General features: G+C 44.5%; 2 protein-coding genes across 4 annotated transcripts in view; both read right to left on the bottom strand.

Annotated features, from left to right (window-relative positions):
* Window positions 1-865: 865 nt before the first annotated feature.
* ZHX1 (zinc fingers and homeoboxes 1) lies at window positions 866-16,550 on the bottom strand. Of its 2 annotated transcripts, none has more exons than XM_028736208.2 (2): window positions 16,083-16,550; window positions 866-8,694 (listed from the first exon to the last, which is right to left on the bottom strand). In XM_028736208.2, exon 2 carries the CDS (start codon window positions 8,456-8,458, stop codon window positions 5,864-5,866), a length of 2,595 nt encoding a protein of 864 aa, XP_028592041.2. In that variant the 5' UTR covers window positions 8,459-8,694; window positions 16,083-16,550; the 3' UTR covers window positions 866-5,863. The 2 variants fall into 2 exon arrangements, with proteins under 2 accessions (XP_028592041.2, XP_077788870.1); XM_077932744.1 differs by lacking the exon at window positions 16,083-16,550 and adding an exon at window positions 14,667-14,688.
* Window positions 16,551-18,334: 1,784 nt separating this feature from the next.
* ATAD2 (ATPase family AAA domain containing 2) overlaps window positions 18,335-26,159 on the bottom strand; it is a 29,431-nt gene continuing 21,606 nt past the window's right edge. For both annotated transcript variants that reach the window (XM_028736207.2, XM_028736206.2), the window contains exons 20-28: window positions 25,920-26,055; window positions 25,580-25,776; window positions 24,434-24,593; window positions 24,059-24,181; window positions 23,170-23,322; window positions 21,601-21,984; window positions 20,802-20,935; window positions 20,169-20,297; window positions 18,335-18,981 (exon numbers count right to left, since the gene is read on the bottom strand). In XM_028736207.2, the coding sequence (XP_028592040.2) occupies window positions 18,949-18,981; window positions 20,169-20,297; window positions 20,802-20,935; window positions 21,601-21,984; window positions 23,170-23,322; window positions 24,059-24,181; window positions 24,434-24,593; window positions 25,580-25,776; window positions 25,920-26,055 (1,449 nt within the window). In that variant the 3' untranslated portion in view covers window positions 18,335-18,948. The remainder of the gene's footprint in view (window positions 18,982-20,168; window positions 20,298-20,801; window positions 20,936-21,600; window positions 21,985-23,169; window positions 23,323-24,058; window positions 24,182-24,433; window positions 24,594-25,579; window positions 25,777-25,919; window positions 26,056-26,159) is intronic.

The following is a 26,159-nucleotide window of genomic DNA, read 5'->3' as shown; positions in this document are numbered from 1 at the left end:
TTTAATGGCAGAATTTTGAGAAAACGCTGGTTAATGTTACAATGATAGAAGGTACAGTGGTACCTCGAGTTAAGTACTTAATTCGTTCTGGAGGTCCGTGCTTAACCTGAAACTGTTCTTAACCTGAAGCACCACTTTAGCTAATGGGGCCTCCTGCTGCTGCCACGCCGCCGGAGCACAATTTCTGTTCACATCCTGAAGCAAAGTTCTTAACCTGAAGCACTATTTCTGGGTTAGCGGAGTCTGTAACCTGAAGCGTATGTAACCTGAAGCGTCTGTAACCCGAGGTACCACTGTATTCAGTGTGCCTTGCTAGGAAGACCATTCAATGGGCGGTCAACTTCACCAGCCCTTAGGAAAGGGCTCCATTAAGAAACACATACCCCCAGTTAAAAATCAGTTGGCTGCAAGGCATGTACGAGTTTGTACACCCCAAGAACATGCTGGAAGGAACGTAAGGCTATCTGTTTGTATGAACATGCTTTCTGGCTCCATCCTGCTTCCATCTTGGAGGGGGACACACCACCAGCTAGCAGATATTATTTCTCTTTGTCGACATATTTGGCGCAGACTTTTTATTATTCCTGAAGCTGCCTCTGGGCACTTCTTCCTACAGCTGCCAGCCCTGTAGAGTTTTCTTCAGCTGTGTGGATAAGGAGAGGGCCCAGGCCTTTTCCGAAATAATACAAATCTCTTAAAGCGACAGACATCCGCTCTAGAAGACAAACCGCACCTACATAACTCATCGTACTGCACATGCTTGTGTATGGAAGTCCACTGCAACTTCCACGATTTTTTTAAAAGAAAAACCTGTATGTATGTACCTCTGTGCAAATCCTGATAAATAAGACACAGAAAATAGCCGTTAAGTTTACTTGTTTCTAAGAACTTTTACTCTGTAAAATGTTTGGTCACTCAAAGCTATAAGCTTAAATCACATTATCAAAGAACACAGGCAGTTAAAGCCCATCTTTATATACCAAGAACATAGTTATCGGTACAAGCCAGATGAAAAATGGGTCACCCAATTCTCCTCTCAATTAAATGTCTTCAAAACATTAAACTTCCCCTCCGCGTAGCAGAATAAAAACGGTCTGTATTAAAACCAGATTTTCCCCACCCTCCTGTGTACAAGTTGTCATTGAACCAGTCATATTACAGTGCAGAACTTTTGCCGGCTGAAGAAGTGTTTATTTTTTAAAAACTTTGGCACATCGTGGACAATCCAATCCTTGTGGCGTATTCCAGTCCTGGGGTTAGGTCTGTCCAGTTCTTTTCTTGCTTTCACAAAAGGACCACCATCAGTCACAGTAAACCATAGATGAGCAAGCCTGCCTCTCCCACCTCCCGCCCGCCCGCCCGCCCCCAAAAAACTTGTTTCCCCCTTCATCACTTTGGGAAGCAAGGAAGGGTGGAAACTGCACCAGTCAAGTAAAAATCCCAAAACTTTTGTAACAGCAGTGGGTCACCTGCTATTACGATAAACCAGGAAAAACAGATTTAGCAACTTGCTCAAATCTTTACTGGCAATTACCAAAGCACCATTCTCGTATTCCGAATAAATCGCAAGACAGTAATTGCAAACTGCAAATCAGGATAAATAATATGCTTAGTGTACGTACAGGAAAAGCGGCAGCAGTTTCACGGAAGGAAAATCTGGGGACCCTTGAGGGGCTCAGTGCAATTCTCTCACCCTGTATTACACCCCAAAACACTTCCTAGGAAAAATAGCAAATTGCTGAGCAGAGTTTTCCCAGAAATTAGGAAGGAAGCCACTTTGAAAAAGAGCAACATAACAGGCAGCCCCACGCTTCATCTCGTCACAGTGCTGGTCGTCACCTCACAACCTTGTGCTTGCGACGCTATCATTTTTCAATATTTTCCTTTTTAAGCGGAGTTGGGGAAAGCTGTGCTGTAAACAAATGCAAGCTGAAACAACATCCTACGGGTATCGTCAGGCCAAAGCAGCTTTGCAAAACAAAACAAGACGTCACCCCCATTTAAAAAACAGGAATGCAAACAGAAACGGCATCACTACATTGGAGGGCTTATTTAATCAGTGCTAAAATGCTTTTGCTGCTGGAAAGGGAAGTTGCTTGGGTCCCACAACACACTTGAACAAAAATAGCAAACAAAAGAGATCTAGTATGAGCAGCCCCAGGCAAGAGATCTCAAATATGGAGTTGATCTCTCTAGTGCAGAGTGGACAGTTCTTTGCGAGTTCCCCGTTGACTTCCAAACCCTCTCCAGTTTTGGTTGATGAAAGAAGCGAAGACATGGACCTCTCTACGTGGCATTTTTTAATCCATGTGCCCCTCTGTTAAACTTGCTCTTAAATTGGTGGTGATGCTTGAGGGACGGACATACATTGTCTCCTAATTTTCAAAAGCCCCCAAAATGTCTTAATAGGTGGCCTGTAGTCTGTCTTGCCAACCAAGAGAGAGATTTGGACTCAACCTGCTTTCGGAACCAACTGACTACATTTTAAATACATAGGCCTATTCCCAACAGCTCAACACAGGTCCCTCCCTCTCTCTCGAGATGGCGAAGTGTGAAACAGCCTACAATTTAACAAACAAAAATTGCCGCTCATAAAGAAATGCCACCCTCGAGAGAATTTATTTCCTATGGCATGCTGCCAGAACCAAAATAGCTTCAAAAACAAGTGCCAGTATCGATGTTCGCTTCAACTGAACTGGAATCATAGAGTTGGAAGGTACCCAAAGTCTCTTAAGTCCCACCCCCTTAAAAGATGGCAAAATCCTTGTGATGGTTTGGTTTTAACTGCATCATTTTCACAATGCTCTTTTTGCAGATGTGTCCTAACGTGGAGACAGCAGGGTTTTTTTTAACCATGCTGGGGGGGAGAGACCGAAGATCAAACCACCTGCTTCTGCTGTGAGGAAGGGAAATGTTTGTCACATGAAAGACTAAGGGGGAAAATAGTTTTGTGATTACTTTCCCACATTAAAAGCACAAAACACAGGAATCATGCCCTCTTGTGCCCTCTCCACAAAAACTGCCTAAGTTAGCACCCTGAACGGTGTCAAAACCACAACCACCAGCCCCTGCGCATAAAGCATTGAGAGAAGGGATTGGATGTTGGAAACAAGTGAAAATGAAACACTGGCTCCCTGTAAACCATGGTTTACACACCAGCAGTCAGTCTTTCTGAAGCAACTCTCCATGTCCCTTCCCTGACTGGCTTTAACCATGACTTAGCATTTCATATGTGCAGATAGAAAACAACAGTCCTCTCATAAACCACAGTTTGAAACGATAGTTTGGAATGAGTCTGTCCTAAGGAAACCTGGTTAACTGTGTTTAACTATGGTCAGTGCACATGGAAGGTGCGGGGAGGAACACATATATTCGAGGCTGGTTTTGAAGTTGTAAACCATGGTTTGCAGGATGTTAGCACTGCCTCTGCATTGGACCATGCCCATTTGAAAGCTGGCTAATTTTGACAAATTCCAGTGCATGGTTTTTAAGCTGGCCTGTCAAACGTTTGGGAAAAGGCAGCTTTCTGGAGGCTAATACTGAACGCCACAAAGGATTCCCCCCCGGCAAGTTAAAGGAAATAAATAAGGTAAAGAACTGAACTGGAAAGAAGAATGCTTGGCTGCGCTGCAAAGCTGCAGAAGTAATTGGCTGCCTGAATTAGTTACCATGAAGTCGGGTTCAACTAGCTGTGCAAATTCGTCTGCTCGAGCTACAACTGCAAAGGAAGACAAATGAGGCAACGCGGAACCACACAGGAGATTTAGCCACACACCCAGTGCTGGAAAGCCAGGAAATGTCACAATTTTAAACCGTGTATGAATTCAAACACTGGCAAAGCAAAAGGGGTGTAAAAATAAACCCGAAGTGTTCTTGTCTGGATCTCAGGCTGAGCTCTCTCTCCAGCTTGCAAACCTGTTTCAAAGTCCCTAAATGTCCCGGGAAACTGTAAGCTCCCCTGTTAACTCATCTCCACAGAATTTGCAGGGCAATGTTGCTGGACCACAAGAAGGGTCAAGGAGACAGGCCGCTGGTTCCTTTGTTGTGTTCTTTTTGCTCTATGCCGCTTAAAGCACAGCACAGCACACAACACACCTTGAGTTCTGCCTGACCTTGTCTGCTCAGTTTGCCCGGTTGCAGGATTACAGACCCAGAGCAAGTTCCGCTAGCTGAGCTGCTTTGCTTGGTCTTATATTATACTGGGTGGGGGACTTCAAATCCACGAGTTCCTTGATAGAGGGAATTTGGGAACCACTGTTCTTCTCAACCAAGAACTGGCAGTTCCCATCCAGCTCTTGTCATTATTCCCATTCAACTCCTTACACCCGTTTTGTGCCTGGCAGAAAGCAAATGGTGCCCCTTCTAAGCTGGCAAATGGCCTTCCGCCAGGGAGGTTAACCTGAAAATGGTGGCATATGGAGTTGGAAGGAACCTGGGGAACCATCTAGTTCAGCCTTTCTCAACCTGTGGGTCCCCAGATGTTGTTGAACTACAACTCCCATCACCCCCTAGCTAGCAAGGCCAGAGCTCAGAGATGATGGGAGCTGTAGTCCAACAACATCTGGGGACCCGCAGGTTGAGAAAGACTGAATCCCCTGCAATGCAGGAATATGCAGGCATTCCTTACAAGGATCAGACCTGCAAACTTGACGTTATCAGCACCACGTTCTAACCACTGAGCTACCATGACTCACAGGATGCTTTTTGGCGGATAGACGGGATGCCAGCTGCGGCTTTCCAGATGTTGCTGAACTACAACTCCCATCATCCCTGACCATTGGCCATGCTGCCTGGGGCTGATGGGAGTTGGAGTCCCAACAATATGTGTTCTACAGGTTGTGCAGGCAGATTCTCCCCAGTCCAAGTTGCTTGATGGTGTGATGGGTGGGAAGAGTCACAATGGAGAAGAGGAGATGATGTCTAGGTTGGGAACTGCCAGGCTCCCCCAGGCTAAAGTATTTGGCCATTGCTCTTTAAAAACCAAGACGGCTGTTGTGTTGTTGTTTTTTTTAAGCTTTGCTTTTTTCCTTAAAGAAGCCTGCTATACATATTTTTGGGGAACCTTTCTGTAAGGAGGCAAGCCATTATTGTTAGCGATTTCAAAAGAACTGCACGGTCAAAGACAAGTTTTGGTATTGGCTGCATTAATCGTATCTAGTATTTAAATATGATATACACTGATTAGTTTTAATATAAAAGCATACTTCCAACCCAAGCTCCCTGAACACAGCTAGAGAGACACATTCAGTAGGACTTCTGTAAACCTAGCACACAGGCTTCGGATGTAACAAAGGTACTCCTTTTCCTCTATTGTCCTAGGAAAACACACAAAAACCGCAAGCCATCCTCACACGCTTTTGCTGCTATTTGCCCTTTGGTATCCTTTACCCCCAAACCCATCTTGTTTTTCTCTGGAAAAATAAAATAAAATTGTCCTTCTGCTCAGAGGAAGGAAAATAGACATGCAGTTTTGCAACACGAAGCACGTTTTTCAAACATCGTTTTGCAGTTAATTTTCCTACTGTGGTTAAGAGGATTCTTTATTTTATTTTTTTTAAAAAACATCTGCACCCTTAAAGGATTTTTGGAATCAAACATAAGGCCATTAAACCAACAGTCCCTTATGTGGTGCAGCCTAGCCAGCAGAGATGTGGAGGAGAGCCAGATTTGTAAATTCCAAATCCCGGGACTGCTTGTTCACTTCGGCCAACCAAGGAGCAAATATGCGATTGCTACAGGAGTCAATGACTCATTTCCCCCCTTCCAAAAGTGGAGGGATTCTATAGGGGCCACCAGGACTGGAGGGACAGCGTCAATCATTTGGCACCGCACAGCCACGCCCCACGACCAAAGAACTGGAACCTCAGTCCGATTTCGAGAGCTTACGTCGAACGTGTCGAGGAGGCTCCCAGTTGTCGCTGTCGTCTGTTTCTTCGTCCTCCTCAGCCTCACCTTCGTCTTCGTCGTCCTGCTCTTCCAATGTCTCCTCCTCGTCGTCTTCCTCCTCAAACAACTCAAGGCCTAAGTCGGCTCTCCTCTGCTTCTCCGCAAACCACTCCCTGACCTGCTCGTATCCCATGTGCGATTTGGCCACCAGCTCGTCAAGGTCCTGCTCGTTAAGGAATTTGTGTTTCAGGTAATAATCCTTCAGGATGGCTTTTCCAGTTTTAAATTTGATGATCGGCGTCCTGTCCCAAGGCCTGATCCGTTTGTTGGCCCTCGGCCGCCCACGGGGCCTTCCCCTCCCTCGGCCTTTCGGCCGTCCTCTCCCCCTCCGCCTCGAATAGCCTTGGCCATTCATACCGCTCGCGTCGGCCCCTTGGTAGTAGTAGTACCATTTCAAGCCGCCATTTTTCCAGGCGTAACGCGTGTCTCCAAACCAGCTAACGATTTCCGGCCGGGGGAGCTTGGTCTCTTCTGCCAACTTGTCGTATTCTTCCGCGGACGGCCACTGCGTCCGGACGAAGGACATTTTGAGCATGTGCAGTTGTTCCGGCGACTTCTTAGACAGCTTCCCTGACTTCTGGGCTCCAGTTCCTTCCCCACCACAGGCCTCAGCAGATGCTTCCTTCAAGCTTCCTGAATTACTTTCGGCCAATTCCTCGCTTTCGTCCTGCGGAACGTTCGGTTTCTTCTGTTCCGAAAACCAAGCGTCAATCTCCCGCCTGGTCAGCTTGGTCTCCGACCGTATCCTGTTCAGTTCATCGTCTGTAAGAGCAGGGTTGTTGTGGAAACTGTCTTGGAGGACCTGCAGTTGCTCGGCAGTCTTCTCCTTAAATTTCTGGGGGCTGAGGTCAGAGGCATTCCACGACTGTTTCTGCTGCGGCTGCACCTGCGCTGAGGGCTCGTTCGTCTCGTCGCTCGAGTCAATCACAATGGTGCAGGAGTCGTTGTTGAGATGGTTATAGTGGTTGTGCTTCGAGTTCCTCTGGTTATACCGGGTGTCACTGAACCACTTCTTGATCTCCCCTTTGGTCAGGCCCGTCGCTTTCATGAGCCGAATGATCTCGGAATCGAGAGGGAAGTGGCTTTTCAGGTAGCTGATCTTCAGCGCCGTCAGCTGCTCCTTGGTCTTCTTCGTACGGCCCCCGACCACGTCCACGTTTGCCGCCGCCACCACCTCCGATTTGGTAAGCTGAGGGGCCGGGACGGCAGCCACCTGCTTGGTTTCGGTAACGGGCTGAGTCGCTTGCACCTGCGCTTTCTGCAACTGGGCCGGGTTCGGGACTCCGGCCACCGTCAACGCGATCGGGGCAGTCACCGGAAGCGTGCCGGCGCCCGTGACTTGCGTAAGCACCAGGCCCGGCTGGCCGACTATTTGGCAGGTCTGCAGAATGGAAGGCAGGCCGTTGCTGGCTGCCGAAATGTGTGCCGGGATGACCGTAATGGTCTGAGGGACAGTGTGCACGGTGCCATTGAACTGCTTCCTCCTTGCTTCCTCCACCTCCTCCGGCGTCCAGCTGACGCCGTGCTTCAGGCGCTGGGCAGAGAACCAGATTTTGATCTGCTCCTCGGTGTATTTTGCTTGTGTGGCTAGAAGTGCGATTTCAGACACGGTTGGGTACGGGAACTTGTTGTAGGTGTTGAGCAAGAGGGGGTTGTTATCCAAAGCCGTGTTATAGGTCGGAATGCTATTGATAGGGATCAAGACTTTAGAAATCAAGTTTGAGTTCTGCGGAGACGTGATGGTCGTAATCACTTGCGCAGGCTGGATCACTGTCGTGGGGTTCACAACCGTGCTAATGGTTTCCGCCGCCAGTGAATTACTTGGGTTGGGGTCCAAAGCGGTAGGAGCCGGTTTCTCTACGATCTCCTCACACTCTGGGTCCGAGTCGGCGTCCTTCTCCTCTGCGGCACCATCCTCTGCCGCGTTGTGGAACACGGCAATCCGCTTCGATTCGTTCTTGTTCTTCATCCTTTTCATAATCGGGGTTTTGCTGATTGAGATCCCCGACAAATGGCCCTCGGAAGCTTCCGACTCCTCCGCTTTCTCCTCCTGGACGAAACTCCCATCGAAAGTGAGGTCGTTCACTGTCTGCTCAAAGATGGTCTGGTTGTTACGCTTCACCATGGTGAGCTTAAAGTTCTCCTCTCCGGGGTGGTATTTCATATTGTGTTCCGAAAGGGCGTCATACCTCTTGGTGACGAATTTGCACTCAAGGCAGACGTAGGAGGAGCTCAGCACGATGGTCGGGTGCTCAGAATCCACGTGGAAAGTAAACATATTGAGATCTGGAGTCTGGAACGTACAGTACTTGCATTCATAACCCCCTTCGACTTTTTTTTTTTGCTGATTGTCCGAGTCTGCATATTCTTGAGAGTCTTCGTCACTCAAGACGCTCCCCGCTGGCGTGATCGCAGCCGGTCCTTCCTCCACGTCAGAGACCACCTCCAAATCTGGGTCTGGCTCACTTGCTAAGACCATGCAGGGCGTAGTGGATTTCCGTTTACTTGCCATTCTGCTGCGGCAAAGAGATTTGGCAGGTTTGAGTTGACACGGCTCCCACTCCGAGTCAAGCTTCCTGGAGGATTGTGTTACGGTAATGGCTTTTGGTTCTCCGTCATCGCATGGCAGGTTCTCAGCATTATTCAGCCCGTTAGCAGCATCTCTGTAGTGCAACAAGGCAAGACGGCGACTTGCAGTGCAAAGGATAAAAGGACAAGCAGCAGCTTCTTAACTTCGGCGTCTACCACCTGCATTTAAAAAGAAAAAACGAAAGAAAGAAAATTTTAAAATGCATTGCTTCCGTTGTGTGAAACCAAATGCCCTTGTAGCTCTGGAATTATATCTTCCTGCTGACCCTTTCAATCCATTTCGGTTCAGCCCTAACATTACAATTTGTTGAATTTGTTTTATGGGTTTTGCATTGGAGCCCAACGTGGCCATACTTAGAGCAGACCCACTGAAATGAATGGGGCTTCAGGGATGACTCAACAGGACTAACGTAAGGTTACCAGATGTCCCCATTTCCCAGGGACAGTCCCTGGATTTACAGATCTGTCCCCATGCAAAATCTATTGGAAGTTGAAAAGTGTTCTCGGATTCATTGAAAAGAATCTGGTAACCATAGACTAACGCCCCATTGATTTCAACGGACCTACCTCCAAGTATGCGTAATGTATTTTTATTTTATTTTATTTTATTTATTTATTACAGTTGTACAGTTGTACCTCGGAAGTCCAATGGAATCCGTTCCAGAAGCCCATTTGACTTCCAAAATGTTTGGAAACCAAAGCGCGGCTTCTGATTGGCTGCAGGAAGCTCCTGCAGCCAATTAGAAGCTCTGTTGCATGTTTAGCTTCCAGAAAAACGTATGGAAACCGGAACACTCACTTCTGGGTTTTGATCATTCGGGAGCTGAGACATTCGAGATCCAAGGTACAACTGTATACCGAACTTAGTCCGAAGATCTCCGGGCGGTTTGCAGCATAAAAATACAAAACACAAACAAAAACCAACCAAACCAATAACGAACCTCACACAAACACATTTAAAAGGACATAGAGTGTGAACTCACTGAAATAAAAATCCAGGCATAGATTATGCTTCAGATACCACCCTACCCCTTTCGACCATTTGTTTAGCATAATTTTCAGCTAGATTATTTCTCTCTCATCAGTACTCATAAGTCCAGATCCAACTCTTTAGCTACTGTTTTATTACTATTAGCAGCACAGTAAGCTGCCTTATGCAGAGTCAGATCAATGAGCCTTTTAGGCTAGTATTGTCTGCACTGACTGGCAGCAGCCCTGCAAGATTTCAGACACATAGTCCTTCCCGGCCCTACCTGGAGATGCTGCAGATTGAACCCAGTGCAAATGATGTGTTCTACCAGTAAGCAACGGCTCTGTTATGCTCTGCATCCTCCTTGAATGCTTTGTCTGGCTGGAATCTGTCCTTGACACAATGATAAGACCTCTTGGGTTGCCAAGACAGCAGATAGTGAGCAGTGTGCGAGTGGGTGTAGCAACCAGCCTTGTGCACAAGGATAAATCTTACATTAATTACTTCCCCCCACTTTTGCTCTGGCCCAAGCCCCTGCTTCCTGCCAACCTAGCAGTTCGAAAGCACGTCAAAGTGCGAGTAGATCAATAGGTACCGCTCTGGCAGGAAGGTAAACGGCGTTTCCGTGCACTGCTCTGGTTCGTCAGAAGCGGCTTAGTCATGCTGGCCACATGGCCCGGAAGCTGTACACCGGCTCCCTCGGTCAATAAAGCAAGATGAGCGCCACAACCCCAGAGTCGTCCGTGACTGGACCTAATGGTCAGGGGTCCCTTACCTTTAAGCCCCTGCTGGCAAGTTTGCCTAGAGAGTAACTCAGTCCTTGGACTAAATAAATAATTTAGGGCCATGTTTCCCAAACCTGGGTCTCTTTCTCCTTTTGGACTACAATTCCCATCATCCCTGACCACTGCTCTTGCTAGCTAGGGGTGATGGGAGTTGTAGTCCAAAAACCGCTGGAGACCCAAATTTGAGAAACACTGATTTAGGGCATTTCCCCCAAACCACACTGTTGTACCGCTCAACATCTTGCAAACTCCTTCTTCTTCACATATGCTCCATGTCATGTATGTATAGGAATCAGAACAGTAAAGTAAAAAAAATACCCTGTGGGTTCATAACTTTTGCAGGCTTGTTTGCAAGAACCAGTCACCAATTTTTCATCTAAAGCCTTACTCCTCTACTGCCACAAAATGGTTAATATGCAAGATAAAGTGACCAAACTCCTAATTGTCACAATTTCTACTTATACAGAAAGTGATGCTTAGTACTTTCAATATGAATCTGTATCGACTAGATGCTGTTTGCAGGTCAGTTTTTGGACCGATGTATGCATGAAACCGGGGATGCGGGTGGTGCTGTGGGTTAAACCACAGAGCCTAGGTCTTGCCGATCAGAAGGTCGGCGGTTCGAATCCCACAATGGGGTGAGCTCCTGTTGCTTGGTTCCTGCTCCTGCCAACCTAGCAGTTCGAAAGCACGTCAAAGTGCAAGTAGATAAATAGGTACTGCTCCAGCGGGAAGGTAAACGGCGTTTCCGTGCTTCTCTGGTTTGCCAGAAGCGGCTTAGTCTTGCTGACCACATGACCCGGAAGCTGTACACCGGCTCCCTCGGCCAATAAAGTGAGATGAGCGCCCAGAGTCGGTCATGACTGGACCTAATGGTCAGGGGTCCCTTTACCTTTACCTATGCATGAAACCAAGACTCTGATTTTAGACATTTGGAATCTGTGTATCTGAAGAAGTGTGCATGCACACAAAAGCTCATACCAACAACAAACTTAGCTGGTCTCTAAGATGCTACTGTAAGAAATTTGGAAGTTGGGGGTGGGAGGAGGAGGAAGAGGGGAAACGGTTTCAAGAAACTCACTATATAAGCTAGGAGCCAAATGGCTCCTTAAACTAAGGTTACAGTCACCAAAACTGGTTGTCTAGTTGCCATTTTGGGGCTAGATGGCTCTAAAGTCTTATTTTTCAAATGGTGGACTGACTGTGATGGATTCTCAGCTAAACATCTGGCTAGTTCAGACAACCTTGAGCTAAGTTAAGAACTTTGAGAACTTAAGGAAGAAAAGTCACTTGATCCAGGGACAATCCACATAAACATAGATATTGGCCTATTCCGACCTCTTTTTCTTAATGGTGACACAGATCATTCATAACCTAAGAATATTCTTCACAACTGTGAGCAGGGCAGTAGGATGGGGTAAGTGAAGACAAGCGACAACAATTAACTATAACGTTGTTCACTGCTCTTGCTTAGGCTGCACAGGAAAAGCTTCTTGGTTCCTGAAATTCATTCTGACTGTGCAGATAAAACATAACTTCTACAGGATGATGTCAGGTAAAGGTAAAGGAACCACAGACCACTAGGTCGAGTTGTGACCGACACTGGGGTTGTGGCGCTCATCTCGCTTTATTGGCCGAGGGAGCCGGAGTACAGCTTCCGAGTAATGTGGCCAGCATGACTAAGCCGCTTCTGGCGAACCAGAGCAGCGCACGGAAACGCCGTTTACCTTCCCGCCGGAGTGGTACCTATTTATCTACTTGCACTTTGACGTGCTTTCGAACTGCTAGGTTGGCAGGAGCAGGGACCGAGCAACGGGAGCTCACCCCGTCGTGGGGATTTGAACCACCGACCTTCTGATCAGCAAGTCCTAGGCTCTGTGGTTTAACCCACAGCGCCACCCGCGTCCCTGCCACAGGATGAGGTATTGGTGTGTAAAAACAGTAAAGATCCAAGGATCACCTCCAGATGGTGGAGATGTCAGGCCCATCCTGACACCCAGGAATCTTTACTTGGTCCAAGTGGCCGACAAACAGATGCAAAATGAGTGCTCTAACGCCAAGTTATTGTTCCTTCCCTACAAGGAGGAAGGGCATAAATTTGGGCAACTGGTGATGGCTCCAAACCCACCATCCAGAACTCTCTTCCAACCTTCTGCCAAGAGAAGTGGTTCAGGATAATTCCACAAACAGATGAGCAAAGCATTCTCATTAGATTTCTGTTGTGGGACAGCAGACAGATGGCACAGAACAGTGGTTCCCAATGAGTTTCGTACTGCGAGCCCTGTTTTCCAAAAGCCGAGCCACGGATCCCCCACTTTTGAAAATGTTGCTAGTTTTTGTTATGTGAATGGTGCCACCATCCCTGCCAACCTGTCCCAGCGCAATACTGGGCTGTGTGTTTTCCAGACCACATGCCTGCGTTAGTCACATAACACGTGGTTTTGGGGCACCGCAATCTCGCACAAGATGCATGTCTGAATGCGATTTTGCACATTTGGGGGCACTGTGCTTGCCCCCCCCAAAGGATGTCCCAGACAGTTGACAGGTATGTGCCATGTGGTTCCCCTGGGTGGGTTACATGCCGTGTCAGAAACTCAAATATATAGGCTCATCACCAAATGGCAGCTGAAACCTAGGTTGTGGTTGCCACACACAATGGTATGACTAGGTGCCATTCCTGCCCTCCGCCCACCAAAGTGTTTCTTATTATTTTTAATAATTTCATTTCTATGCCACTTGATATTTTAAAGACTAAAATCTAAAAAAATTAAATCCTTAGGGTCCGCACCATCAATTGGGAACCATTGTCATAAGTTCATCTAATCAGGACCTGCAGGTTAGATAATTTCACTGTACCACTTTAGAAATACCAAACTGCAAAGCTCGCACTCAGTTTTATATGTAAAAAACCAACTAAGTTTGTTCTTGGTATAAGCTTTTGCGTGCATGCACACTTCTTCAGATACACACTTCTTGCATGCACACGGAAGCTTATACCAAGAACAAACCTAGTAAAGGTAAAGGGACCCCTGAACATTAGGTCCAGAGTCGTGACCAACTCTGGGGTTGCGGCACTCATCTCGCTTTACTGGCCGAGGGAGCCAGCGTACAGCATGACTAAGCTGCTTCTGGTGAACCAGAGCAGTGCACGGAAATGTCGTTTACCTTCCCGCCAGAGCGGTACCTATTTATCTACTTGCACTTTGACATGCTTCAAACTGCTAGGTTGGCAGGAGCAGGGACCGAGCAACGGGAGCTCACCCCGTCGTGGGGATTTGAACTATGCTCTGTGGTTTAACCCACAGCGCCACCCGCGTCCCTAAGAACAAACTTAGTTGGTCTCTAAGGTGCTACTGGACAATTTTTTTAAAAAAATATATATTTCAACTGCGTCAGACCAACACAGCTACCTACCTGACTCTTGTTTTATTTCACTGGATGCATCTGACAACACAATGGTTGGTTGAAATGTGAGAGACCCAGTAGGAAATGTAGGTGGGCCTCAATGGGAGGTGGGGTGGGTGGGTGTTTTCCCCATCAAGTTCCGGGGCAAATGTCCAGCGTAGACCCAGAGGTCAAGCAAAGCCCAATATTCAATCTGTGTTCCCTCCTCTATACAGGGGAAACCTGTGGTCCTTCAGATGTCATTGAACCACAACACGCAGCTGCTCCAGCCAGCATGGCCAATGGTCAGGGATGCTGGGAGAGGGAGTCCACCAACATCTGCAGGGCCAAAGGTTCTCCATCCCTGATCTAGAGCCTCCCCACTTATATCAAAGCAAAGAAGAGCATTTCATTCAAACAGTGATTAAGATGCGCAGTGATTTGAGGCTACTGGGTTCACTGAATGCACTCATTTTTAACACCTCCCTTTAGAAGCATCCACAATTCCTAAGATTCCCTGTGGAGACTCTTACACTCTGGGACCTGTAGCTTTGTGGTGGTGGGGGAACAGGGGTCTCCTAACAATTCTCAGCACCCATAACTACAGCTCCCAGAATTCTTGGGGGGGAAGTCCTGACTATTTAAAATGATACCATAGTGCTTTGAATTGTATGGCGTCAATGTAGCCTTGGAGTAAACAATAGTCAGATGGACCAATGGGTCTGACTCCTATGTTGTTGTGTTTTTTTAAGGGGGTTCCTGTGTTGATTGAAGAAGGGAAGGCAGAATGGGGTGTCAGGAGAGGGTTAGGGAAGTGAATCTGACAGCAGAGTTCTGGGAAGAAGTGGCAGATGCACAACAAGGGAAAAGAAAAAATATCAAGGCAAGAGATGATAAAAGGTTTTAGCTGACTGGGTAGGCGGCTAAGGAACCCCCAAAGCTAAACCAGCCCTAGCAGCAAAGCGCTTATTGCTGAGTTCAGGTGTTCTTACGGAAGCCTAGGGAATTGTCTGCAATTATAAACTTATTTTAAGTCTCCTTAGAGACTCCAGCGCTACATCCATCTGTTCTTGGGGGCAGGAGGAGGAGCGTCATCCAGACAAGGGCAGAGATATTAGGCAGCCTGAAAAATAAAAATTTTCATGTGCTCGCCGTACAAATGGTGCTGTAGCGTAGATTTAATTCTAGTCAAAAGGAAAGAGAACTCTGCACGCTCACGCGCAATTCCACAAACCTCCAAGTAGTTAACCGAAGAGGGTAACTTGTTCACGCAAATTGGGCCTCTAAATCCTACGATTCCTGTACGCTTTCGTACAGTGGCTAGATGCTGGGAGGTCAGATTTAGAGGTTCAAATCCTTGCTTACCCATAAGGCTGAATACGCTTGAGCAAGCCGGGCTTACCTCACCCTCAAGAGAGTTGTTGCAAGATTCCACCCCGGAGGAATGGTGCAGCACAAATGTGACACATTTAATTTGGCTCGTTTAAATTCCCGGTAGCCTGTTGGTCAACACACACATACAGCTATGCTCCCCCCTCCTTGAGCCACTCCCTCCTCAATGTATGTTGTAAGGGGCAAGTAAAATACACAAAAAGCTCCCTTACTCCCAACCTAAAATATACACACGCACACGGTTATCTGTACAATCTGTGCTAGATAAAATAATTGCACACTGTGTTTTTTTCAGGGCAAATGCAGAGAGAAATGGAACTGTTAAAGATCATTACAGGATTTGGGGGTTTTGTTTTGTTTTTTAAGTTAAGAAGCTCTCTCTTTTTCACCACAGGGCCCAAATTTTGACTACCACCTTCACCTCTCCACTACCCAGTTTCCTAACTCCTTCAGAAGCACCATACAGCCCAAACACCACATGCACCCCTCAAACAATAGAGGCCAGGAGTATTGACCAGAAAGCCACAACAAATATAGAAAGATTGCCACCTTTCTTTCCCAACAATAATATTTATTTTCCATTTGCGATGAGAGCCATCACTTCAATGTGGTTTTATTATTATTTCTAGTTACATTTCCCCAAATGATTTATCCTCCTGATTAGAGCAACCCTCGTTTTCTCACACAGTGCCCCACACAAAAATAAAAATAAAATAGGGGGACACCAAGCAGAAAACAGGGTTTCTCATTTCCTCGCCCCACGACTCCAAAAGAGTGTTTTTTTAAGATCTGAGGGACAGGAGAGGCCAGCTTGCATCTCCTAAATGCTAGCTTCGAAGGCGATGACTGTGGGACTGCTGGATGGAAGAAGAAAACGCTTTTGTAACTTAGCCCATCATTTATTTCTTTTTAAAGTCTGCTGGCCATTTCACGCCTGTAGGAACAGCCACCCTCACCCCTCTCGCCATCCCGCAACACTCACCCGGAAGATTATTAAAGAACGAACAAATCCCTACCTTGCAATATTTTGCAAGCAGCTTTTAGAGACCTCTGCATTTCTGCTTCTTCAGTGCAAGTCCGCCATCTTGCATTTAAAAAAAAAGAGAAAAACCTACTGCACTTTTTAGGGGGAGGAGGGGTAAGCGATGTTTTGTGAACTTTGAACTGGAAGCCAGCACTTTAAAGAATAAGACTTTAAAAATAAAATAAAAATAAAGCGAGAGAGCAGCCCACCGCCCTCGTTCACTTTCCCCCCATGCAGCATGAAAACTAGAGGTTCGTTCCTCCCCCTCCCTCTACACCCGATGACATCAATAAAGATTTTCTATTTAAAAAAGCAATAAAAGTGGAGGGGGGGAGGGAAGCGCCGCAGCAAACTGCGAATGCGTGCAAAAAGTCTCACATTCGCCCATATAGGCAACCCAGATAAAGGAGCCGGAAGGAACGGCGGAGAAAGGGCGGAGCCAATGGAAACCCTGCAAGAAACTCTCCCCCCACGCCTTCAACTCCTCCCCCCCGGACTGTGGGAAACGAGGGAGTGGGTGGGGTCAGAGCCCCAAGTTGCAAGCTGCGGACCCAACAGAAAGCAACCCTCTGATTGGCCCCGGAGAGACTAGGCGCTGGCCATAGGGAATCGCGCCGCGAGGGCAGGGGAGGGTGAAAAGCGGAACAGCACATGACATTTATTATTTTTTACTTAACGCACCTGCGTTCTTTGCGCCACCCTCTTACGCACATGCACGAGGATCTGCATTTTAAGTTTCTGAAAAGGAGGAGTGCAGCGGTTCAGGCTTTTCTGGGAATTCGCGAGCTGCTGTCTAGGGTGGTTAAAAAACAAAAAACTGGTGGTGGGAAAGCGCTCTGCTCCCGCTGGCTGGCGATGAGCGCCCTGCTTTTTCTATATTCCATAGAATTGCAGAATGCAGGACTCTGTTGGTTGTCAGCCGCAGCAAAAATCAGGTCGGGTTTTCTTCCAGGTTCTAGTATTGTTGCTCAAGAGGAAAACACTACTGGCTTTCCCCACACCATGCATGTTATATACCTTTCATGGCTCCTTTTTTCTCTACTAAAAAGTCCCCAGTGTAGCCTTTCTCCAGCTGCTTTTTTTCTATTGCATCCCCAAAGTAAATAAAAACCCAGGCAGAAATACTAATAGTATCCATTGGCAATTATCAGCTGACACAAAGGAATTTGGCTGCAGAACAGGGGAGGCAATAATTGGAGATCCCTCCCTGCTGTGCCCCACACCACACCCCTTCTAAATCTGTGGAGTCCCCCCAATCTCAAGAAGGTATAGGGCCCCCACAGGATGATTTGCTAAAAATCACCTCTCCCCATTCCACTGATAGGATTGTTTTCTATCAGCTCATAGGCATCACATCTAAAGTTTAAAGCTTAACTGTTGGGCCTACATCTGATTTCTTTTTCAAGGAAGTGTAAGATCTGAACTTGTAAGACAGGAAATGCCTTAAGATACACCTGTCTTCCTATGCTTTCTACACATTTTCTCAAACTAGGACTGATTTTTCACGTGGTGCTCAGACACAGCACAAGTACAGCATATACAGAGAGCGTATTATATGAGTGGCACACAACTGCCATTTATCCCTTTGGCTAATGTGTTACCGTAAACTGATCAGGCAAGGACACATACGCAAGTGGGATGAGTTTAAATTTCATGCCACTCCTCCAAAAAGTCTTCTTCATTCAAAAACAAACTCCAGCTTCCACCAGACTCATGGGGAAAGCTGGGGGGGCGGGGCGGGGATAACAAGCATCTGTCTAGCAGGGGGTTTTTTTTGTGTGTGTGGCTACTACTAAGCTCCATCACTGCTGCTTGAGCTGTCCCTGCCAAAACCCAAAGCTCCCTCAAACAGGTGCTCTGGAGAGAATTGTCTCATCTAGCCTGCCAAGCAGATGTTGTTGGGACAATGTCCCCCACCCAAATTCAAAGGTACTTCTGTCGTAACATAGCCACGGAGAGAAGAGCAAGTGACTGGGTGCTGCCTGTCACTGAGGCAACTAGCTTGCCTAGAAGCAGGAGCTTTAAAGCACGTGGGACTTGAGGTCTTTCCCAGAAGAAAAAGACTTAATCGATCCTGACTAAGGCAATTCACAACAGTAAAAGCAAGGTGGGGGAGGGAAGGGGGGAAGCTAATAAGAGCTGGGATTTATGAAAAAAGAGAAGCTACAAACAGGAGAAAACAAAGAAGGGATTAATCCATGTCTTAAGCTGTAATAGTGACTTTAAAAAGGTATTCCAGCCAACTTCTTTTAAAGAGTACAGAAATTTATTTTGTCCATTAAGATTTAACATATTCATATATTATACAACAAAGAGATTACAGATTGTATTAACACGAGAATTAGTGCAGTGATAGAAATATAGATTGTGTTAAAAACTTGAGGAAATAATACTAGAATGTCCCATCACTCGTTTAAAACCCATGTGAGATTTTAGAACACCAACTATATATTTTTTTAATAGCGGTTCAACATATGTACATGATTTAATTGAAAAACATTTTGACATAAATTAGCATTCATTTTACAGAGAAAAGTGGTGTAATGTGTGTAGATATTTTCAAAACTTTAATGAAAACTTCCACCAAACTTCTTTCTTTAAAGAACACACATTAGCACCACAAAGTTACAAACTTATTTTCAAAGAGAAGAAAAAAAAACCCAAGCATATTGTATGAAGACTGTTAGGGTGGACAGATCACTTGCATTCTTTAGTTCTTTCATCCAGCTTGTTCAATGTCTATGGCTTTTACATCCATATTGAGTTGAATCAAGAACATTTAGGCTTGTTATATGCAGGTATTTGATCCCAAATTAATAGGGGATAACATTTCAAACAAGAAGATTTCATTAGCAGATTTAGGTAAAGGCTGCAATTTCTCTTGTCATTTCCTGAAAATGAATAATAGCATCAGTGACAAAACCGAACAGAATTTTATTAGGTACTTTTCTCCAAAATGAATTTGTAACCTAATTGTATTCTCCAGATGTGATGTTTGCAGATTTACATTGTAAGCTTTCAATGGAAAGAGCAGTCTCATCTATCGTATTTCAATTTAAGGTGAGGAACAATAATCGTTGGGAAAGTGTATTTTAGGCTTCATACACGTATCAAAATAAAACATTGTTAATAGCTTACTGTGAATGCACAGATTTGAGTCACTTTCCCCCCACATGCTAGGGGTGGGGGGAGCAACAAATACCAGGAACCCTGTTTCTTTATCACATAAGCTAGCAGGCAGGAGCAAAGTAGGCTAGATCACTGGACTTTAGTAGTTATGTTGTGCTTTACATTATGTTTGAACTAATTGCTCTTTTATAATACATTAAGGCCTAACACTTTTCACCAAGAAAAGAAACGCCATGGTGCATCTGTAGCAGCACAACTGGACGCCTTCACCTGCCCCACCTATGACAAAAGATGTCTCTCTCATATTGGTCTCTACAGCCACAACAGGTGCTTCAACCTTCCAACACCTTGACCTCACCCCCAAAGGCACACTCCTTCACTCTCACAAGACACAGATGAATGCCAATGCCAATTTTACACCCCCGCATTCAAAATCTTTGGTCCATATTGTCGAGAACAGGATATTTAACAGGGGCAGAGTGGTGTGTCTGTGCATATGAAATACAAAATGCTTATTTAAAAAGCAGTCCTATCTCCAGTTCTCAGTGATGCTTTAAAACTGAGGAGAATCTGTGGTAATGGAAAAGCATCCGCAGGGAAAACCCAACTGCCATGGAATAACCCATCACATAAGGACACGATATATGCTAATCTGAAAGGTACTATAGAAGCCAACAGTTTGACATACGTAGATTGTAAGTAACACAAACATCTTAAGAAAAAACTGGCATGAATGACTATGACGTCAATTGAAAATTGCAACATGGAGTCAAATGCTTCAGTATATTTGTGAAGTTTGACTTAATCTCAGTCTGCATACAAAAAGGACATTAAAACAGACTAATAGAATAGTCACAAACTTAATGTAAAACACAACAAATTGAAGTGTCTTGGTATCTATAAAGCAATGCAATTGGATCACAAGAAAACACCCGTTAACATATCATACCTGCAACAATTTGGTTTTGTCATAGTCCTTGCGATGTCGATAAATACACTGGCTAAGCAAGGCATAAAGTTTTTCCAACTGAAGTATAGTGTAGTTCCTACTTTTCTCAGTAACAGTTTTCAGCAATTCCTGGAAAAGATGAGTTTAAAACAACAACAATCCTTTTTCTTTATTCTCTTAACCACTGATTGTACAGTGTTGTAAAGAACACATTGAGACATGAGGTACAATGCAGAAGTCAAAGTGGCTGGTGTGTATAAGCATGATGTATCTGAATTTCTCTATTCCCATCCACATGGCTACAAGCTCTTTAAAATTTAAATTCCAACTTGGGTCCAAGAAATACTAAGCATGCATGAATTTCAGTTCACTAGACTAACAACGTCTTAACAAATGAGTTACAGCATTTATTTTCCAGCTGGGAATTGGAGCTCATTAGCAACAAAATACTACTTGAAGATAATTTAAAATAAGTTAATTGCTCAACTCATAGAAAAGAATTTTCTGCCAGTTTTTGCCATATTACCTGTCCCAAAGCATGCACCCATGACATCAGAAGCCACACATTAACCTAATTTTTAGATGCATTTAATCTCTTATTTAGTATTCAGTAGGAAGAGAATGTGTACATACATTAAGTTTTCCATGGTCAACAATGAGTGGTGGTGTCTGCTCTGAAAGAATCTCCATAGCTTTCTCAACACTAATGAGATGTTGCTGTTCCACTTGAGAACGCCTTGCACGAGTCATGCGAAGCATACATACATCTAGAATAACAAAGATGAAGCTAGAATAAGAACAACTAAATAATCTAAGGAAAATGAAAAACATGCAGCGGAAGCTGTTGGACAAGGGAAGCAATTACTTCCGGGTTTTTGGCGTTCAAAAACTGAAATGTTCGGCTTCCGAGACACTCAAAACCGAGCCCAAGTTCTTTCTCGCTAAAGAATATCATTTCCATGGAGTAGCAGAAACAGATTCAAACCAGAAGCTTTTTTAAATACAACTGTTTCATTTTGTAATTTGATCTATCTATATAATATGTTGGCCTTGCTCTAAGTTGTCTATTAGGTCACAATAGCTAATATTTTGCCAGCTATTTATGAAACCCATTAGTTCTATAACAGGGTCTAAGTCTAGGGAGTCTGTATCTGCAAAATCGCAAGAAAGGTAACTTAAAAAACACAAGAATTCAAACATAAGGTTTTGAACAAAAGTCAAATTTGATACATTTGAAATGTCTGCTCCAATTAGCCTGGCATGATCAAAATTTCACTGAAAATTTCACCTTGCTTAACTGTTTTGCAAATATTTCCAGAGTTGTTGGTGTGGTCATCTCACAGAATTGCATGTATGTGGGGATGGGAAAATAATTAAATAACTAAAGGATATTATGTATTCAGATGATGCCAACAGATGACTCTCCGCTTACCATTGATATCCTTATTTAAAGAATTCTCTGTTAGATCTCCATTACATCCTCTGTTTTGCTCTGAACAGTTAGTATCCTTGTTGTTCTCCTCAGATCTACACTTAGCACCATTACTGGCAGACTGGTCACTCCCATTCTCTGTATCAGATTTGTTTTCAGAGCTATTTGTGTGCTGGTCTGGAAGCACAGCTTCAGATTCTTCCACTTCAGTTTGTTCCATGCTGGAGTCATGATTTCCAATGCATTCTTCTCCTTCACTCTCTACTTCATCTTGCTCTTCTCCCGGAGCTTTGTTCTCTTTATTGAAATGAGAAGTCTTCTTCCGCTTTGCTAGGTTACCCTGGCACCACCGGCTCTTTCTTCTGAGTTTTCTCTTTGATAAGGCTACAGCAAAAGTATAAATCAAAATTTAAAAACATATTCAAGATATTAAAAGTAGTTTCATGTTTCCTAAATAAACACAACAATGCTGTTTATGAGGACCAAAGTCTTCCTGTTGAGAAGTGGGAGAGAGGGACAGGAGGTGGGCAAGTATGGGGTATACCCTGTGTCCTGAATGGGGTAACTGTGCCCCTAAAGGACCAGTTGCGCAGCCTGGGAGTCATTTGGGGCTCACAGCTGTCCATGGAGGCACAGATTAATTCTGTGTCCAGGGTGGCTGTCTACCAGCTCTGGTACGCTGGCTGAGACCTGCCTGCGCAGTGTCTCGCCATAGTGGTACATGCTCTGGTTATCTTCTGCTTGGACTACTGCAATGCGTTCTACATGGGGCTACCATTGAAGGTGACTTGGAAACTAAAATAATCTAGAATGCAGCAGCTAGACTCGTGAATGGCAGCAGATGCCGAGACTACGTAACACCAGTCCTAAAGGATCTGGCTTCCAGAATGTTTCTGAGCACAATTGAAAGTGTTGGTGTTGACCTCCAAAGCCACAAACAGCCTCGGCCTTGTATACCTGAAGGAGCATTTCCACGGACCAGCCTGGACACTGAGGTCCAGCTTCAAGAGCCTTCTGGCAGTTTCCTCATTGTGAGACATGAAGATACAGGGAACCAGGCAGAGGGCCTTCTCAGCAGTGACATCCGCCCTGTGGAATGCCCTCCCATCAGATGTCAGACAGATAAACAACTATTTGACTTTTAGAAGACATCTGAAAGCAGCCTTGTTCAGGGAAGTTTTTAATGGTTGATGTTTTATTGTGCATTTAATACTTTGTTGGGAGCTGCTCAGAGTGGCTGGAGCAACCTAGTCAGATGGGTGGAATAACAGGAGATGGCACTTGATACAGTGGCATAAAGTAAATATATTCTGATACCAGCATTGCTTTACACAATTAAAATTCCAGATTATGTGTGCTGTCCTTGCATTGGGCTACTATCCAGTTAAATTCTACTCAGAGTAAATCCACTGAAATTTATGGATCTAAGTCATGTCTATTAATCCCAATGGGTCTACTCCGATTCACATTGGATACACCCCATTATCTCTCGTTTAAAGACAAGACTGACAACTTGAAATCAGTTCACAAATTGTTCATTAAGTAAGAAATAATGTAAGTAACACTTACCATTAGAAGGACAAGGAGAGCTAGAATCCAGAGGCACTGGTTGGATTTTCAGTTTCTCACCAAATTCAGAATCCAGTTTCTTGTATTCCAAGGAGGTATTCTGCTTTGGCATTACATAATAGTAAGAAGGAGCATATTTTGAGGAGCTGCAACCTTTAAAAAGAAATGAATTTTTGTAGGCATCTTTTATTAAACGTTACTGAACTATAATGATATTTTATGTTCGAAGATGAGGGGGTGTCATGGGACTTCCAGAGAATGCCGGGGGGGGGGGGAGCAGGAACAGTCAGAGGGAGGTGGACAGGAAGTGACGGATGGGGAAAGGGAGGGGGGGAAAGAGCCAGGAGGCGCAAAGGCTCTCCAATGGTGAAGCAGAGCCCCAGCGCCGCACAGGAAGTTCCGGCACCGATGGTGAGGCGGTGCCTGTTCTGTCTGCCAAGGAGAGGAGAGAGTTAAAGAGGAGGGGGGAGAGGCGTCACATGAAACTTCCCCGCTTTTCTGTTGGAGGAAAAGTCTGCAAAGGCCACTCCCAGAATCTGAACCGGAGGATTCAGACACATGATTGTAATGTGCTGCCTGTACGTATGTAAAATAAAGAACTGTAAATATCTCTGAGTCAGCAGAGGTGCTTATTGCGAAGAGCATACACAAGCCATCACAGGGGGGGATGGAGAATGTGTAATCCAAAGGGGTGCATTTAGACTTCTTAGATCTCCCCCAGCCCTTTGTGTGTACATTGCACACACAGCACTGGCTCTTAAAGAATATGGGATCCTGGAAAGGGGAATTTGAAACAGTCTAAGGGGCTGCAGCAGGAAAAGGAAATTTGGCATATTCTTCTTAGATAAACTATAATGTAGTTGCTTTTTGAGTAAATATTATAACACACCTCTTTTTTTGCGAGATTCTTGAATTTCTTCACAAAGTTGTTCAAAGTCTTCATCCATTTCGTCCTTAATTATTGCATATGCTGTATCTCTGAGAGAACAGGCTCTGTGTCTGATAAGGCGATCTAACAATGCACACACAAGAAAAATACTTTGTAGCAGCTTCATCAGTAATTTCCATTATACTGTAACATTTATACTCCTTGCTGAACTACTGTGATTTATCGAAATAAAAGTATGTTACAACGAAAGAGTTCTGTAAAAAGAAAATACAGCTTCTAAAACATTAACTGTCATTTAACATTTCTGATTTGGATATCACAGTAAGTTTATAACATTTTTTTCTGTAACAAATACAGTAGTATTTTTGTACTCACCTCCAGGGTCTCTGTCTGGATTATACTCTAATGCATTGCTACAGATCAAATCAATATCTTTTAGATAGTCTTTGGCAGAGAGATATTGGTGAAGGTCAATTTTTGAAATAACTGTTGAAAGATCCATTGGTTGTTTGATAACAGTAACATAGTCTGGTACCTAAAAATGTAACATAAAAAACTTAGAAATGTCTCACTTAAGCTAGAAAACAGAAATCTTGATGTTTTTAAGAATGTTTGACATCTCATTATGTTGGTCTTAATGTTACTAAATTGTAACTTAGGTATCAGGATACTGGCAGGAAGCAGCAGCAAATAATTTGTCAATCAACTGGACTGCCTGTGACATGTTAAAATTCTCTCAATAAGATCAGATGAGGTTTAGTTCCTGTTATTGCCAGCTTTAGGAACTTGGGTGCCTCCTACATGCCACTCAAGGAAAATGCTTTCCCTGTGCTCCTTTCCCTTTTGAGCATTGAAAATACTCTTTATATTTTGAAGAGATACACACATAGAGACACACAACCAGTATTATAAGCTGTGCATACAAATAACTCATTTTCACTCACACATACACTTTAAAAGTCAAGAGGCACTTTAAACGCAATAGGAGTGAACCATGGGCTAAATGTTATTTTTATACTGGAAGTGTTAAACCAAGTCCTCAGGGGCCAGCGACAGAGAGAAGTAGGCACGCAAAGGAGGGTAAATGGAGGAGCTAGATGGGACAATGAAGGAGGGGTACAAAGGAAATTCACAATGCAGGTAAATAAGAGCTTGGACAGCATTTGTAAGTTATTTATGGCACCTTCCTGTCACTGAATATAAGAGATTTCTAAATTTGAAGTTTTTCAAACAGGCTTTGCCTTCCATTGCAATTTTATTTAATTCCTAGAAAAGGCAGTATCAGCTTCGGATAGCATTTAGGATGCCATTTTGTGTCTGTTTTTGATTGCACTTGTACAGCCTGTTACATCCACATTAGACAAAATGATAACTACCTTACTACATCACAGAACATGTTAATTATTGCAGCATAAAACATGTATGTTCCAAATAAAGTGGCAGGAACATACACAGATAATTACTTTGGGCCACGTCATTGTTTATTTATTTGATGAGCAGAGATAAAATCCTAAGCATTACCTCATGTAAGTCAACTGGTTTTGTAAAGGCTCTGAAACGTTTGTCAACAGCAAGCCTGTGAGTAACGTTTCTTAAGAAAATTCTGAGTTCACGTAAAGTATCTTCTTCTTGCCCCTCAAGTTGTTTGACCTCCTCTTCTGTTAGTTGTCGTGGTTCAGGTGCTGCTGCTACTGGTAGCACTTCTAGAGCCTGCAAAACTGTGGGGGACGGACGACGGGGACGGGGCGGGGCGAAAGAAACCATTTTGATGAGTTAAAGCGCAGATATTTTGACTGCAGTTATTTTCAACATCCCATCACCTTTACAGGGCTTTCTAGTTTTATCTGTTGCACATACTAACCTGCTTTCTTTTTAGATGCAGGTTGTTTAGCAGCTTGGTGAAGAATTAAATTCTCAAAAAACTTTCTTCTCTCGTCAGCACTAGGCAAGCAGACATCAAAAATTTCTCCATACGCTTTGTCAAACAATTCTTGTACCTTAAATAAATGAATAATATTGAAATGCACAAGTTCTTGTGAGAAGGAAATAAGAGTGTCGAAAGTGACAGAAAAGATCTGAGTTTCAGGGCTATTAAACTACT

This window comes from Podarcis muralis, chromosome 8, assembly GCF_964188315.1.
Source record: "Podarcis muralis chromosome 8, rPodMur119.hap1.1, whole genome shotgun sequence".
Classification (NCBI taxonomy): Eukaryota; Metazoa; Chordata; class Lepidosauria; order Squamata; family Lacertidae; genus Podarcis; species Podarcis muralis.
The sequence above is the reverse complement of the archived record's forward strand: the minus strand, read 5'-3'. Positions and strand labels throughout refer to the sequence as shown.

Coding starts and splice junctions, on each gene's coding strand:
- ZHX1 (XM_028736208.2), bottom strand. CDS start 8,458: ATGGCAAGTAAACGGAAATCCACTACGCCCTGCATGGTCTTAGCAAGT.